Raw genomic sequence first — 12,655 nt, forward strand, 5'->3', positions numbered from 1 at the left:
AACTCTAGGTTGCAACATCCAAGATGGGTCAAAAATCTGTAAGGAGCTTGGGTGGTGGTATCCATGCTAAGCAAGGTGATTCAGCAGGAAGTAGGCAGAGAGCTAGGACACACACATGTTCTGAAAGCTGACTTGAGTATGAAAAAAACACACACAAATGGAACTTGTCCTGAGGTAGAAAAACCTAATTGCATCTTATTACCCCCTAATTAACAAAAGGCACTCTCCATGGCAGTGCTTTTCATATTCAGCTCTTGCTCATGTCAATAGAATTTGCACACAAGAACTTCCCAATGGATTGTGCCTGGTGGGTTAGATCTCTTCTCTCCCATTCTTCAACTCTTAATAGTACTGAAAACCCTCCTGCCAGAGGCAACTGCTTCACCTTGCCTCATGGTTGTCTTAATTGATTGATTGATTGATTGCACCTGCAAGCAACGAAAACTACTCTCCTCTCTCCACAGTTATTACTCTGGCAACTATTGCACCCCCTTCCCGTACATCAAACACTGTTTTGTTACATAGTTTGTAGGATAAAAACTGAGCTTTTATACAGAAGTTAAAAATCTTTATTCTCTATCTCATTCTTCTTGCTGCAGTCAGTTTTGTTTTTGTTTTTTCTCATTTCCCCCATTGCATTTCTAGCTAGATGTCCCAGGGACACAATAGGCTTTAGTATCAAACACTATGTACAGAAAGGTTCCAGTTGAGCCGTGTTGGGGAGAAGCACTAAGTCCTCAGTGGTGTCCAAGGTGGCTTGTGCTGATTCTCCGTGGTTCTGTCCCACATTAGAATTACGTCAGCTCCTAGACAGAGCTAGAACTCAATACACCCAACCTTGCTGAGGCACAGACACCTTGGAGGACAAACTTTATTCACCTGTCCACCCCTGTGATGCACTCTCTGGTACCAGTGATTTTTTTTTTATAGGAAGGACAGAGCAAAAGGGAATCAAAATAGGTGCTGCATGGTCAAATTGTGAATTATATTGGTTCACATCCACCAACTCATTCATCCACAGGAATCAGTGTGTTGAACTTGGGATGTGTGGTCTTCGGGGCAGTTTCAAGGAAGGGCCTTGGACAGAGTTGCTTTACAAAAGCTATATACTTCCCACAAGGAGCCCCCTTAGTTCTGCTCCCTTCTGGGAGACAGACTAACAAGTGGGAGACTACTTAAGGATCTCAGCTGAGGAGAAGGAGTGTCCAAGCAACCCCTGATGTCCCAGGAAAGGTGCACAATGCTGGTATATTTGAGCATGGAATTCTGCATCCTTCACCCCCATCCAAAAACAATTCTCGGAGAAAAATAGAAACATTTCCCTCCCCCAACCACAGGAGAAACAGCAGTACCCCAGCCTGGGGCACAGTCTAAGTTCAAAGGAGAGGATCTGTTGAGATGGCAGGCCAGTATTTCATATGCTCAAAGGGAATCCATACGGCACAGAAGGAAGGGGAGGCTCACAATCACTGGGGCTCTCCTGGGAGGCAGAGTTCTGTCACGGTGTCCATCCAGGCATGGGGCTCTTATGATGGCGATACAGAAGAATTAGAGACAGAGGAGACTTCAGTGCGGGAAGTAGAGGAGACCTCAGAGCCATCATCAACCTTCTTGCCAAAGAGCTGCAATATGCAGTTACGGAACTGCAGGAGAGAAAGGAAGAGGTAAGGTTCCACAAATGTAAGATTCCACACTTATGAAAGAAGAACCAGCTGCACTAAGATGTGGGACACATGGCCTGTCAGTAGTACAAGTGAAAAGTATTGAGGGGTCTTAGTAGACCACAAGCTTAACATGAGTCAACAGTGTGATGCAGGAGCAAAAAATGCTAATGCCATTCTAGACTGCATCAACAGAAGTATGGTGTCCTAATCAAGGAAAGTCATAGTACCACTATTCTGCCTTGCTCAGACCACACCTGGAATATTGTGTCCAGTTTTGGGCACCACAATTTAAGAACAATGTTGACAAGCTGGAAAGTGTGCAGAGGAGGGCCACCAAAATGATCAAGGGTCTGGAAATCAAGCCTTATGAAGAATTTTTGAGGGAGCTAGGTAAGTTTAGCCTGGGGATGAGGAAACTAAGAGGAGATATGATAACCATCTTCAAGTATCTCCAGGGCTGTCACATGAAAGATGGAGCAAGCTTGTTTTCTCCTGCTCTGGAGGGAACCAGAGGTTTCAAGCTACAAGAACGGAGATTCCAACTCAACATCAGGAATAACTTTCTGATGGCAAGAGCCATTTGACAGTGGAATGGGATCCCTCGGAAGGTGGTGGACTCTCCTTCCCTGGAGATTTGAAAGCAGAGGTTGGGTGGCCATCTGCCATGGATGCTTTAGCTGAGATTCCTGCATTGCAAAGGGGTTCTATTAGATTACCCTTGGGGTCCCTTCCAACTCTACAGTTCCATGATTCTAAGAGAGAGGGCAAGTGGGTGGAGGAAATGGAGACAAGGTTAATCAGAAGTGGCGAGCAGTTCTACATGCCTCCAGTGTGTATAGTTGTACAACATGCGTCATCTACAAGGCCATTCATCCTACATGGGGTTTTCTGTCCATAAATCCCTTCCCTTACAACTCTGGTTTTCAGTACTTTTAATATCTTGGCTAGCCTCTTAATTCTCCATTTTACAATATAGCAGATTACCTGTCTGTTCATGAAGACGTAGATAATGGGGTTGTAGATGGTGGCGCTCTTTGCAAAGAAGGCAGGCAGGGCAGCTGCAAGGGGGTGGAAGGCATAGCCTGGGTTGGCAGCAGCAAAGCAGGCAAAGATCGTATATGGTCCCCAGCAGAAGCAATAGGCGATGATCATAACCACTACCATCCTTGATACTTCCCTCTCAGCTTTCTGTGTAGATTCCGACTCCTTCTGCTGGGCAGCAACCTGTACAAGAGGAAGAGGAGGTGAGATTAAAGATGGTGTTTAGATTATTCCCACACACAGAACATGGGGGAGAGGAATTCAACCTGCAACAAACCTGGTTTAGGTAAAACAAGAGAAGGTCTCATGGGAGACTATATCCAGGTATGTTTCAACCAGGCTATCTTCTCACAAGCAATATACAGCAAGCCATGGAAAAGGGAAGGAATCCAGTGGAAAGGAGGGGGGTGCCAACTGGATCTGGATAACAGGGGCTCACCAAGAAATTAAGAAGGGGCAGAGAGTGGGGTCTGCTACAGAAATGAAAATCCCACTATATTTGTGGGGTCTTGTCTGGCATGCAGCTATGGAGAGAACATTCTACTGTTGGTTGCAATGTGAACAAGGGGATTCCACAGTGCAAGTAGTAAAATGAAGGCATGGTAGAATGTTAGCAATTGGTAGTTTGATCGCAGACAAAGATCCCAGAGGTATGGTAGCTCAAGTTTGGGAGAGATGCAGTTTCAGAAACAGGAGAATCAGCAAAAGGGACAGGATTAAGGGTGACTGTTCCTGTGTGAAGCTTTGTTCTGAGCCTGAGGGAGAGTCAGGGCATGCAGAGGTGGGGTCCTAGGATAGGGTGGGTGCTCACCGCACGGATAGCGAGCCACACTTGCAGGTAGCAGAGAATGATGACAGCCAGTGGGAGGAAGCAACAGGTGATCATGAGCACAACCATGTAAGACTGAACTCCAGGGTCCTCACTGCCACTGAATACATCTGGACCGCATGATGTCTTCAGACCATGGGGCCAGTACCTGCAGGACAGGGAGAGGAAAGAGGAAGACCATTTTCACAAACAGGACTTACGGTAAATCACCTTTGAGTCTCTTCCACCACTATTTGATGAGAGAACGCCTGTCTCTCATCCAGAGCAGTTCAAAAGAGAAAACAGAGCAGTGCAAGGGTGTAGTGGGAGGGGGGAATAAAAAAATACATAGCTAACTGAGGTTCTCCCCCCCCCAAATCCTGGCTACACACATGGAGTGGTGGCTTTTGTGAGATGAATAAACATTCTAACCATTCTGTAGTTTTAACATTCCTGTGACAAGCTGATTGACACAAACTGCTTTAAGCCTTATACATAAATGCCCATTGCCTGAGGCAGTACTTGAATAGAATACCCTACTTAAGCTTCACAACCCCAAGAAAATTTCCCCATGCCAAAAGCTACATGTAATATCTCACGGACTGTAAAAGGGGCAGATTTTCTCACAGCAAAGAACTCCATGACCTCTTCTTTCCCTATAATCTTTCTCAGTGGACATTGCCTGGCTTGAACAGTTCTGTGTTACTTTGGCAAAGCTTGTGGCACTTGTCTTGCTAGCACAGTTGAAATGGAATAGGGTCTAACCTTCCCCGTCCCCATCATCAGCCCTTCTTTTTATGTACATGTGCTTACATTACTTGCTTCTCTCCACAGCTGCTGCTGGTCCAAGTCTCTCCTCACACTCACCTACTCCAGCCAAAGATGGGTGGTGCTGTCCAGATACAAGACCACACCCAGGAGAAGACAATGCCAGCCATGGCCAATTTGGCATCAAACTTGACATTTCCAAAGGGCTTGCAGACAACAACCCAACGCTCCCAGGAGATAATGGCTAAAGACCAGAGGGCTGTTATGCCTGTGGGAGAGGAAAGAGCAGAGGGCGCAGTTGTCACAAAAAGGGAGTATGGATTCTACCACGAGACTTTGGGACTGTCCCATTTCATCTCCCGTTGCCTGGCTTTCTCAGCAACTACAATCATAGTTGAGGGCATTGTAGATCAAACTTTTGCACTTGCTAAACACCATAGCTAAAGAGTTCTGGAATGCACAGAATTCATAGGAGGAAGACAAGCAGGGATAAGGGTGGGGCTGGCATTCCTTCTACCCCATAAATTCCTGACAAGGAGAACCAGGGTGGAAAGAGTGTGGTGATCTTGGAAGACAACGGGACTCTGGCTTGTGATTAAATGGGGGTAAATATATGAGCCAGGAGGGATAACATAGGGAAGGAATAGGATGGCAGAGCATTAAGCAGAAATTATTGTAAATAAGAAATCCCTTGGCCTCTTACCACAAGCAGACACGGTGTATCCTTCCAACACACACATGGGATGACCAAGAATGAAATAGCCAAAGATCTGGTTGATGACGCTGATGGTGCTGGCAATAACTGTCTCACCCAGATCAGCTATTGCCAAGTTCACCAAAATCCAGTTGAGTGGATGCCGTAGCTTCTTGAATTTGGCAGTGGCCACCAATACCAAACCATTAGTGAAGACCGAGGCAACAACCACAAAGATCATCCAGAGAGAAGTGATGTTATAGACCCATCGTGGTGCAATGTGATAGTTTGGACCTTCAAAAGGGTCTGCAAAGGAGGGAAAAGGTTAGGAGTTGGAGGGATCCCAGCCTGCCTCACAAGATAATCCATCAGGAATCTACTGTACCAAGACTTGGGAAGGCATCTCCCCATATTTTCTTAGTGTCCCTTCCCTTGCAGACCGTACAGGGTCCTTCCCCTTCACAAGTCATACACCAGGAAAGTGGATAAGGTCACACCTCTCTCTAGTTGCACACAGAGACCTCCACCTGGACCAGCTGAGAACCCTTCCTTGTCTAGTCCCAAACACTTTCCAGAACCTTTCCCAAAAAACCTTGGGCAAATTCCACTTTTCGAACACTTGTCCCCTAGACAGGCTTGTAACCAACTAACTATCCCCCTTGCTGCATCACCTGCTCTATCAAGGTTCAACTAAATCCCAGTACACCCCCATGTCTAATCCCCAATTTTAGGCTTCCAACCCCCCCCCCATTTCTGCTGCCCTGTTGCTGGGCTCACCCCGAGTATTGTTGCTGTTGGTGTAAGTAAACAAGCTGTCTCTGGTGGTATCATCATCTTCATTGCGCCGGCGGGCAGCAAATACAGCCACATCCCAGGCTTCTGTCATGGCCTTTGCTGCCTCTTTCCCACCTTCCACCTGCACTTCTTTGCTGCCCTGTCCCACTCCCTCCCTTTTGCTTTTTCTTTCCTACTAGATTCTCTCTGTCTCTGTTGCTTTCTGTTTTCCTCTCTCTTTCCCTCGCTACCGCTCAGTCTCTCCCATCCGCTTGTCTGTGCCAGGGTCCAGGACAAATACTAATTTATATACCTACCCCCCCAGGTGGATTAAGCACCCAGCTTGGAGCACAAGATCCCCAAAGCCCTTAAATGTTTTATCCCTTAATTGGGCTGCGATTTGGCCCCCTCCCTGTCTCAGCCCCCCCCCCATTTACCATGGCATGAAGGACTCACGCGTACCCTGCGTCACCATGGGTGTCTTTGCCGGACACTTCAGGTGAGGGATGAGCATGGAAGGGTGATTAGAGAGTCAAAAGAGCTCAGCTAATCCCTCTCAGAACGGTCCTTCCTTGCAATTTCCTAATGGCCCATTTTTCTAACTAGGCCAAAGGACGTTTTGGCCCAATCTTCCTACAGCCGGAGATAGCTGTTCATCACTGAAGGCAAGGTTTCACCATGGACTCACCAACCATGGTGCCGCAAAGCAATATGCCTCAGAATTGCCTGTCCTCTGCCAAGGCCAAAACAAACCCCACAAAATGCTTCCTTAAGCAGAACGACAATCATCTTGTGCATGCCACCCCAAGCTCCGAGCGATGCAAGATTCCAGGGCTCTCTGGGTTTGTGTTTCCTTTAGAATGAACCACAGTGGAAACTGGGGGGTCCTTATGTTATATGTTTCATTAAACATATATACAACCTGAGCCTGTGATGGAGGGGTTCACAGCATGAACGCCCCAAGGGAGTCTTGCTTTCCCCATAACTGCAGCCTTGGATTCAAACAGAAATCAAACATCTTTTGAGAAAGTCCCCCATGTTATTCTTGTGAGGAAGCTGGCAAAATGTGGGTTGAACAAAGTAACTGTTAGGTGGATTTGTAGCTGGTTGGAGGACCAAAACCAAAGTTGCTGAACAACTCCAGGCACGCCTGGAAGAAACAGACCATTTGGATCCCTTCCAGTCGGGATTCAGGCCTCATCACGGGACTGAAACTGCCTTGGTTGATGATCTCCGGTGGGCTAGAGACAAAGGTGAGAGCTGTTTCCGAGTTCTGCTGGATCTCTCAGCGGCTTTTGATACAATCGACCATAACATCCTTCTGGACCGCCTAAGTTATCTGTTTTCTGACATGATTGAGGATCGCAGAGCCAGAGGCAAAGAAGTCTGGAGAGATAAAATCGAGATATGGAAATATGGAAATATCAATGAGAGGCAGCACTGAGATTTGGATATGCTTTGAGGTTCAGACTGTGGGAAGCCGATAAATCAAAATTAAAATCAAAATTACAATTTGGAAGACAATTCGATCTTTTTTATTTTATTATTTATTTTTATTGGATTATGATTAAATATGTTAATTGGATTTTTTTATTGGAAAATTAATAAACGCTCTAACAAAAAAAGAAAAGAAAAAAGAAAGACCTACATTGGCTTCCAGTACGTTTCCGAGCACAATTCAAAATGCTGGTGCTGACCTTTAAAGCCCTAAATGGCCTCGGTCCAGTATACCTGAAGGAGCGTCTCCACCCCCATCATTCTGCCCGGAAGCTGAGGTCCAGCACCGAGGGCCTTCTGGTGGTTCCCTCACTGTGAGAAGCCAAGTTTCAGGGAACCAGGCAGAGGGCCTTCTCGGTAGTGGCACTCTCCCTGTGGAATGCCCTCCCACCAGATGTCGAAGAGAAGAACAACTACCAGACTTTTAGAAGACATCTGAAGGCAGCCCTGTTTATGGAAGCTTTTAATGTTTAACAGACTATTGTATTTTAATATTTTGTTGGAAGCCGCCCAGAGTGGCTGGGGAAACCCAGCCAGATGGGTGGGGTATAAATAAATAAATTATCATTATCATTATTATTATTATTCCTCATCATCCTGGAGAAAAATGACAAGTGGGGTGCCACAAGGCCTGTTGTTGTTCAACATCTTTATAAACAACTTGGATGGAGGATTTGAGGGGATGCTCATCCAATTTGCAGATGACACCAAATTGGCAGGGCTAACTAATGCCACAGAAGACAGAATTGGAATTCAAAATGACCTTAACGGATTGGAGAACTGGCCCCAAGCTAACAAAATGAATTTCAGTAGGTACAAATGTAAGGTTCTGCACTTAGGCAGGAAGAACTAGATGCACAAATATAAGATGGGGGGCACTTGGCTTACTAGCAGGACATGTGGAAAGGATCTAGGGGTCTTGGTGGACCAGAAGCTCAACATGCGTCAGCAGTGTGATGCATTCAGGAGCAAAAAATTAAAAAAATTTAAAAAATTTAAATGCTAATGCCATTCTAGACTGTATCAACAGAAGTATGGTGTCCTAATCAAGGAAAGTCATAGTACCACTCTATTCTGCCTTGCTCAGACCACACCTGGAATACTGGGTCCAATTTTGGGCACCACAATTTAAGAACAATGTTGACAAGCTGGAAAGTGTGCAGAGGAGGGCCACCAAAATGATCAAGGGTCTGGAAATCAAGCCTTATGAAGAATTTTTGAGGGAGCTAGGTAAGTTTAGCCTGGGGATGAGGAAACTAAGAGGAGATATGATAACCATCTTCAAGTATCTCCAGGGCTGTCACATGAAAGATGGAGCAAGCTTGTTTTCTCCTGCTCTGGAGGGAACCAGAGGTTTCAAGCTACAAGAACGGAGATTCCAACTCAACATCAGGAATAACTTTCTGATGGCAAGAGCCATTTGACAGTGGAATGGGATCCCTCGGAAGGTGGTGGACTCTCCTTCCCTGGAGATTTGAAAGCAGAGGTTGGGTGGCCATCTGCCATGGATGCTTCAGCTGAGATTCCTGCATTGCAAGGGGGTTCTATTAGATTACCCTTGGGGTCCCTTCCAACTCTACAATTTTATGATTCTATGATATCTCCCTCCCTCCCTCCCTCCCTCCCTCCCTCCCTCCCTCCCTCCCTCCCTTCCTCCTTCCTTCCTTCCTTCCTTCCTTCCTTCCTTCCCTCCCTCCCTCCCTCCCTTTTTCTTTCTCTCTCTGACTTCTGCCTGCTTCTAACATCTAGTTCACACACCTCAGCTATCAACTCTTGCTTCTGAGTAAGGCTTTCACTGCATACCACCCTGATTTTATTGTCTTCCTTTCATAACCACTTTGACGGGGGCTTTTTAACAATCGAACTATGTATAAATTTTATGAAATAATAAATAAACCACAGATGAAAGAAGAGGAGAAGACAAAACAGGCTGGACACTTAAAAACAGAATGGAGGTCCTCCCCTTATGACTCCAGATGTTGGGGAGGGGGAAGGCAGATCCACTGTCTCTCTTCATCACCCTTCCTATGGAGTGTAGCACCTCACTGGGGAAGAGCATGGGGAGAGTATTTCACCCATTCAGGGTGAGGAGCAAAACAGGGTGAGGAGGCAGAGCTGGAGACAGAGGAGCATTGCTTCCATAGGTGAAATCAGACACACTCACCCAGAAGCAGTGTACATTTGAACATGCAGGAGTCTCATGGGAAGAGAGCCTTGCAAGTGAGCTTGCCCCATCTTGTATTCAAAAGCTGGGGAGGAGATGAGGGAGACTGTTGGGACATATTCATTGGTGCTGTTCAGTTCTGCATCTCTTGCCTTGCTTGTGTCCCTTTGGACCATGACTTTTGGACTCAAATCCCGCTGCCGAGTTTGCACATTTATTAGCCTGAATAAATATCTATATTTAGTTTCAAGTAAGAGCCACCGTTGTCGTGCTTTGGGACGGGAGCATGACACAGGGAGAAGAAAATGGGTAGGAGAAGCCTGTTCACCACCTCAAGCTTCTTGGAGGAAAGCAGACTATAAATGCAATAGTAGTAGTAGTTTAGCGTAGTTGGTTCGCAGACCATAAACATCATAAACAGTATAGAGTTAACACAACTAGAGCAGTGAAAAACCACAATATGCATGCATATAAATGTAATTAATAAACAAAACAGAAAGAAAGAAAGAAAGAAAGAAAGAAAACAGAGCAATAAGACAGCAAAAAGGAATTTAAGCCAGACTAATACTGAGGATAATATGTTGCAGAATGTCTTAGCTTTGCAACAGAAAGATACCAGATTTGGTGTCAGATGGGATTCCCTGGAAGGGTGTTCTGCACTCAGAGGGCCACACCTGGGAATGCCGTCTTACTTGTCACTACTTGCCTAATTTCAGAAGGCAGGGGGTCGGGGAAGACTCCAATAAGGGCCTCAGGTGATAAGCATAACATCAGGAAGCGTTGGTGGTCCTTCAAGATATCCAGGTCTCAAACCCTTTAGATCTTTCTTTATTGTCTTCACATATTAGCTCTTTTGTTTGGCTGTGTTAAAGATTTAGTCCCATCCGGTGATAGGGAGATATAATAAGGTATGAGAAAACATAAATCCATACACTTTGTTGGGAATACTTTGAGACTCCAGTGAAGTTTTTGAATACTAGCTATTATTTATTTAATTAAACATATCAGACACTCAAGTGTTTCTATTTCCTTTTTTTCCTGTATACAATAAAATTATATATATCTATCTGATATGTTTAACTAAATGAATAATAACTAGTATTCCAAATGTGTGTGTGTATGTGTTTAGTACCCACACTTTGAAAAACCATCTGAAAATCTGGTAAAATCCAGCTCTTTTATGGAATTCTGGTCATAATAACTGAACAAATTGGCTTCATTCACTCCTGTGAATAGCACAGCATGTATGACCGCCCCCTGCCATGTCCATTTCCCATACCTTTGCTATTACACAGGAGGTTTAACTAGGCAGTATGAAAGTCAGCTCCAGGGAAGAGGAATGTGGGTTTCAGAGAAGCAACCTATAAGTCAGCAGTTATGTTTCGGGGGTATGCGGGAGGCACGGGGGTGGGGTGGGGATTTTGATTCAAAAGCCACATTTCTCTGAATTTTGCAATGCAGCTCTCCAACCAAAGAACTTGTCCTAAAAGGCATATGCTAGGGTAAAGTATGCATATAAATGCATATATTTGTGAAGATATATAAAAATGCATTCTACTATGAGAAACTGCTTTGTAAAAAATGTGTATATTAGGAGAAATTTGCATTAAAATGCCAATGAATTTTCATAAGGACTTTTTAAAAATTCAAACTGATATGGAAACATGGATTGAAAAAATGAGGAACTGACAGAAGCCCAAATGGACATGTTGGTAAACAGCACCTCAAAGATTGCTTCACTGGACATACAACAGCACTGTGGCCTAAATAAGGAATGCAACAGCCCCCTCTGTCAGATGGCTGCACAGACTTAACAGGCCCTCTAGTCACAAAATGGCCGTGCAGGGGCAGAACCTGTCACAAAATGGTGGCAGGTGTCTGTGCAGCTAAAGTCATCAACACTCAAAAGAGAGGAGAGGTATAGGTCTGTTGGTAGGAGTTTCTGACTCCCAAAATATTGAACAATAGCAAGTTGCATGTAAAAAGAAATAAATAACTCTTTCCTGTAGGGTGGGGGAAGAGAGGAGTCAGTAGACTTGAAGGAACACAAAGGTTTGTGGAACTGCAAAAAATGTTTAGGAGACCAAAAATGCAAAGGGGAACACACACCTCAGTGGCTTTGTCAGGATGGAGAATGCTTAGTGTGCACAGAATGCTGACTAGGGTTGCCATATGTCCAGATTTTCCTGGATACAGTGGTGCCTCGCAAGACGAAATTAATTCGTTCCGCAAGTTTTGTCGTCTTGCGATTTTTTTCATCTTGCGAAGCACAGTGTCAGGAAAGTTTTGGAAAAGCTTCAAAAATCACCAAAGTCTTTAAAAACCTCAAAAAAGGCTACCACACCGCGTTCTATGAGTTGCTCCTCGAAGTCAAGTCGCAACTGTATTAACGGTGTTAAGAAAAAGGAAACAAACTTGCAAGACGTTTCCGTCCTGCGAAGCAAGCCCATAGGGAAAATCGTCTTGCGAAGCAGCTCAAAAACCGCAAAACCCTTTCGTCTAGCGAGTTTTTTGTCTTGCGAGGCATTCGTCTTGCGAGGTACCACTGTACATTCTTTTTTCCAGGGGTAAAAATCTCTGGGGGAATTTTTAGAATTTGCAAGTATGTCCAGGTATTTTTCTTTCATTCCAAGGGAGCATATGCATGCAGTTGTGTCCCTCCACAGTGCCCTCAAACTGGCTGGGAAGCTGCCCAAGGACCAAGGTAGTGGGGAGGGGGAAATAGGGGGGCAGTGTGTGTGTGTGTGTGTGTGTGTGTGTGTGTATGTGTGTGTGTGCGCAGTGGCATAGTTAGGGGGAGGCGGGGAGTGCAGACATGTATTGGGGCACTTGTATTGGGGGGCGGCAGTGCATGAACCTATTCACTGCTTGCCTGCCCCGGTCCCCCCAGCTCCTTGCCTGGCGCCATCTCTCCAGGTTCACAGCACCGAGCTCCCCTGGGCCAGGAATCCCGGAATCCCTCCGTGAGCCCTGCTGCCCGCTTCATGGCGAGGGAAGTGCAGGCTGAATCTCTCCAGAGGAGTAGGGGGCGGCAAAAGCAGCATTGGTGGCGGCTCTGCTATTCTCAGTGTGGGGGGGGGCAATGTGTGTGTGTGTAACTGAGTGTGTGAGGGAGAGTGCAAGGGCAACGTGGCAGTGCCGGTGGCGCAAATGTGTCCTCTTTCTTGTCTTCAAAATATGGCAACCCTGATGCTGATTGAATGTTGGCCGGGGCAGAAAATCAAGTAGGAGAAAAAGAAGAATAT

General features: G+C 45.6%; 1 protein-coding gene across 2 annotated transcripts; it reads right to left on the reverse strand.

The window, feature by feature from the left end:
• Positions 1–9: 9 nt before the first annotated feature.
• Positions 10–7,522, reverse strand: OPN1MW3 (opsin 1, medium wave sensitive 3). 2 transcript variants are annotated; one of them, XM_082205877.1, is made up of 6 exons: positions 5,753–7,517; positions 4,985–5,281; positions 4,381–4,549; positions 3,517–3,682; positions 2,649–2,888; positions 10–1,643 (listed from the first exon to the last, which is right to left on the reverse strand). In XM_082205877.1, exons 1-6 carry the CDS (start codon positions 5,859–5,861, stop codon positions 1,527–1,529), a joined length of 1,098 nt encoding a protein of 365 aa, XP_082062003.1. In that variant the 5' UTR covers positions 5,862–7,517; the 3' UTR covers positions 10–1,526. The 2 variants fall into 2 exon arrangements, with proteins under 2 accessions (XP_082062003.1, XP_082062002.1); XM_082205876.1 differs by having other exon boundaries at positions 1,533–2,888; positions 5,753–7,522.
• Between the last annotated feature and the right edge of the window lie 5,133 nt (positions 7,523–12,655).

Source organism: Podarcis vaucheri (genome assembly GCF_965113315.1).
Source record: "Podarcis vaucheri genome assembly, chromosome: 17".
Lineage (NCBI taxonomy): Eukaryota > Metazoa > Chordata > Lepidosauria > Squamata > Lacertidae > Podarcis > Podarcis vaucheri.

Excerpts from the sequence above, each read along its gene's own strand:
- OPN1MW3 (XM_082205876.1), bottom strand. The coding sequence starts at position 5,861 with ATGACAGAAGCCTGGGATGTGGCTGTATTTGCTGCCCGCCGGCGCAAT. Across the intron at positions 4,550-4,984 it reads ATACACCGTGTCTGCTTGTG|GCATAACAGCCCTCTGGTCT; the intron begins GTAAGAGGCCAA and ends CCTCTCCCACAG. Across the intron at positions 3,683-4,380 it reads CCCATCTTTGGCTGGAGTAG|GTACTGGCCCCATGGTCTGA; the intron begins GTGAGTGTGAGG and ends CCTGTCCTGCAG.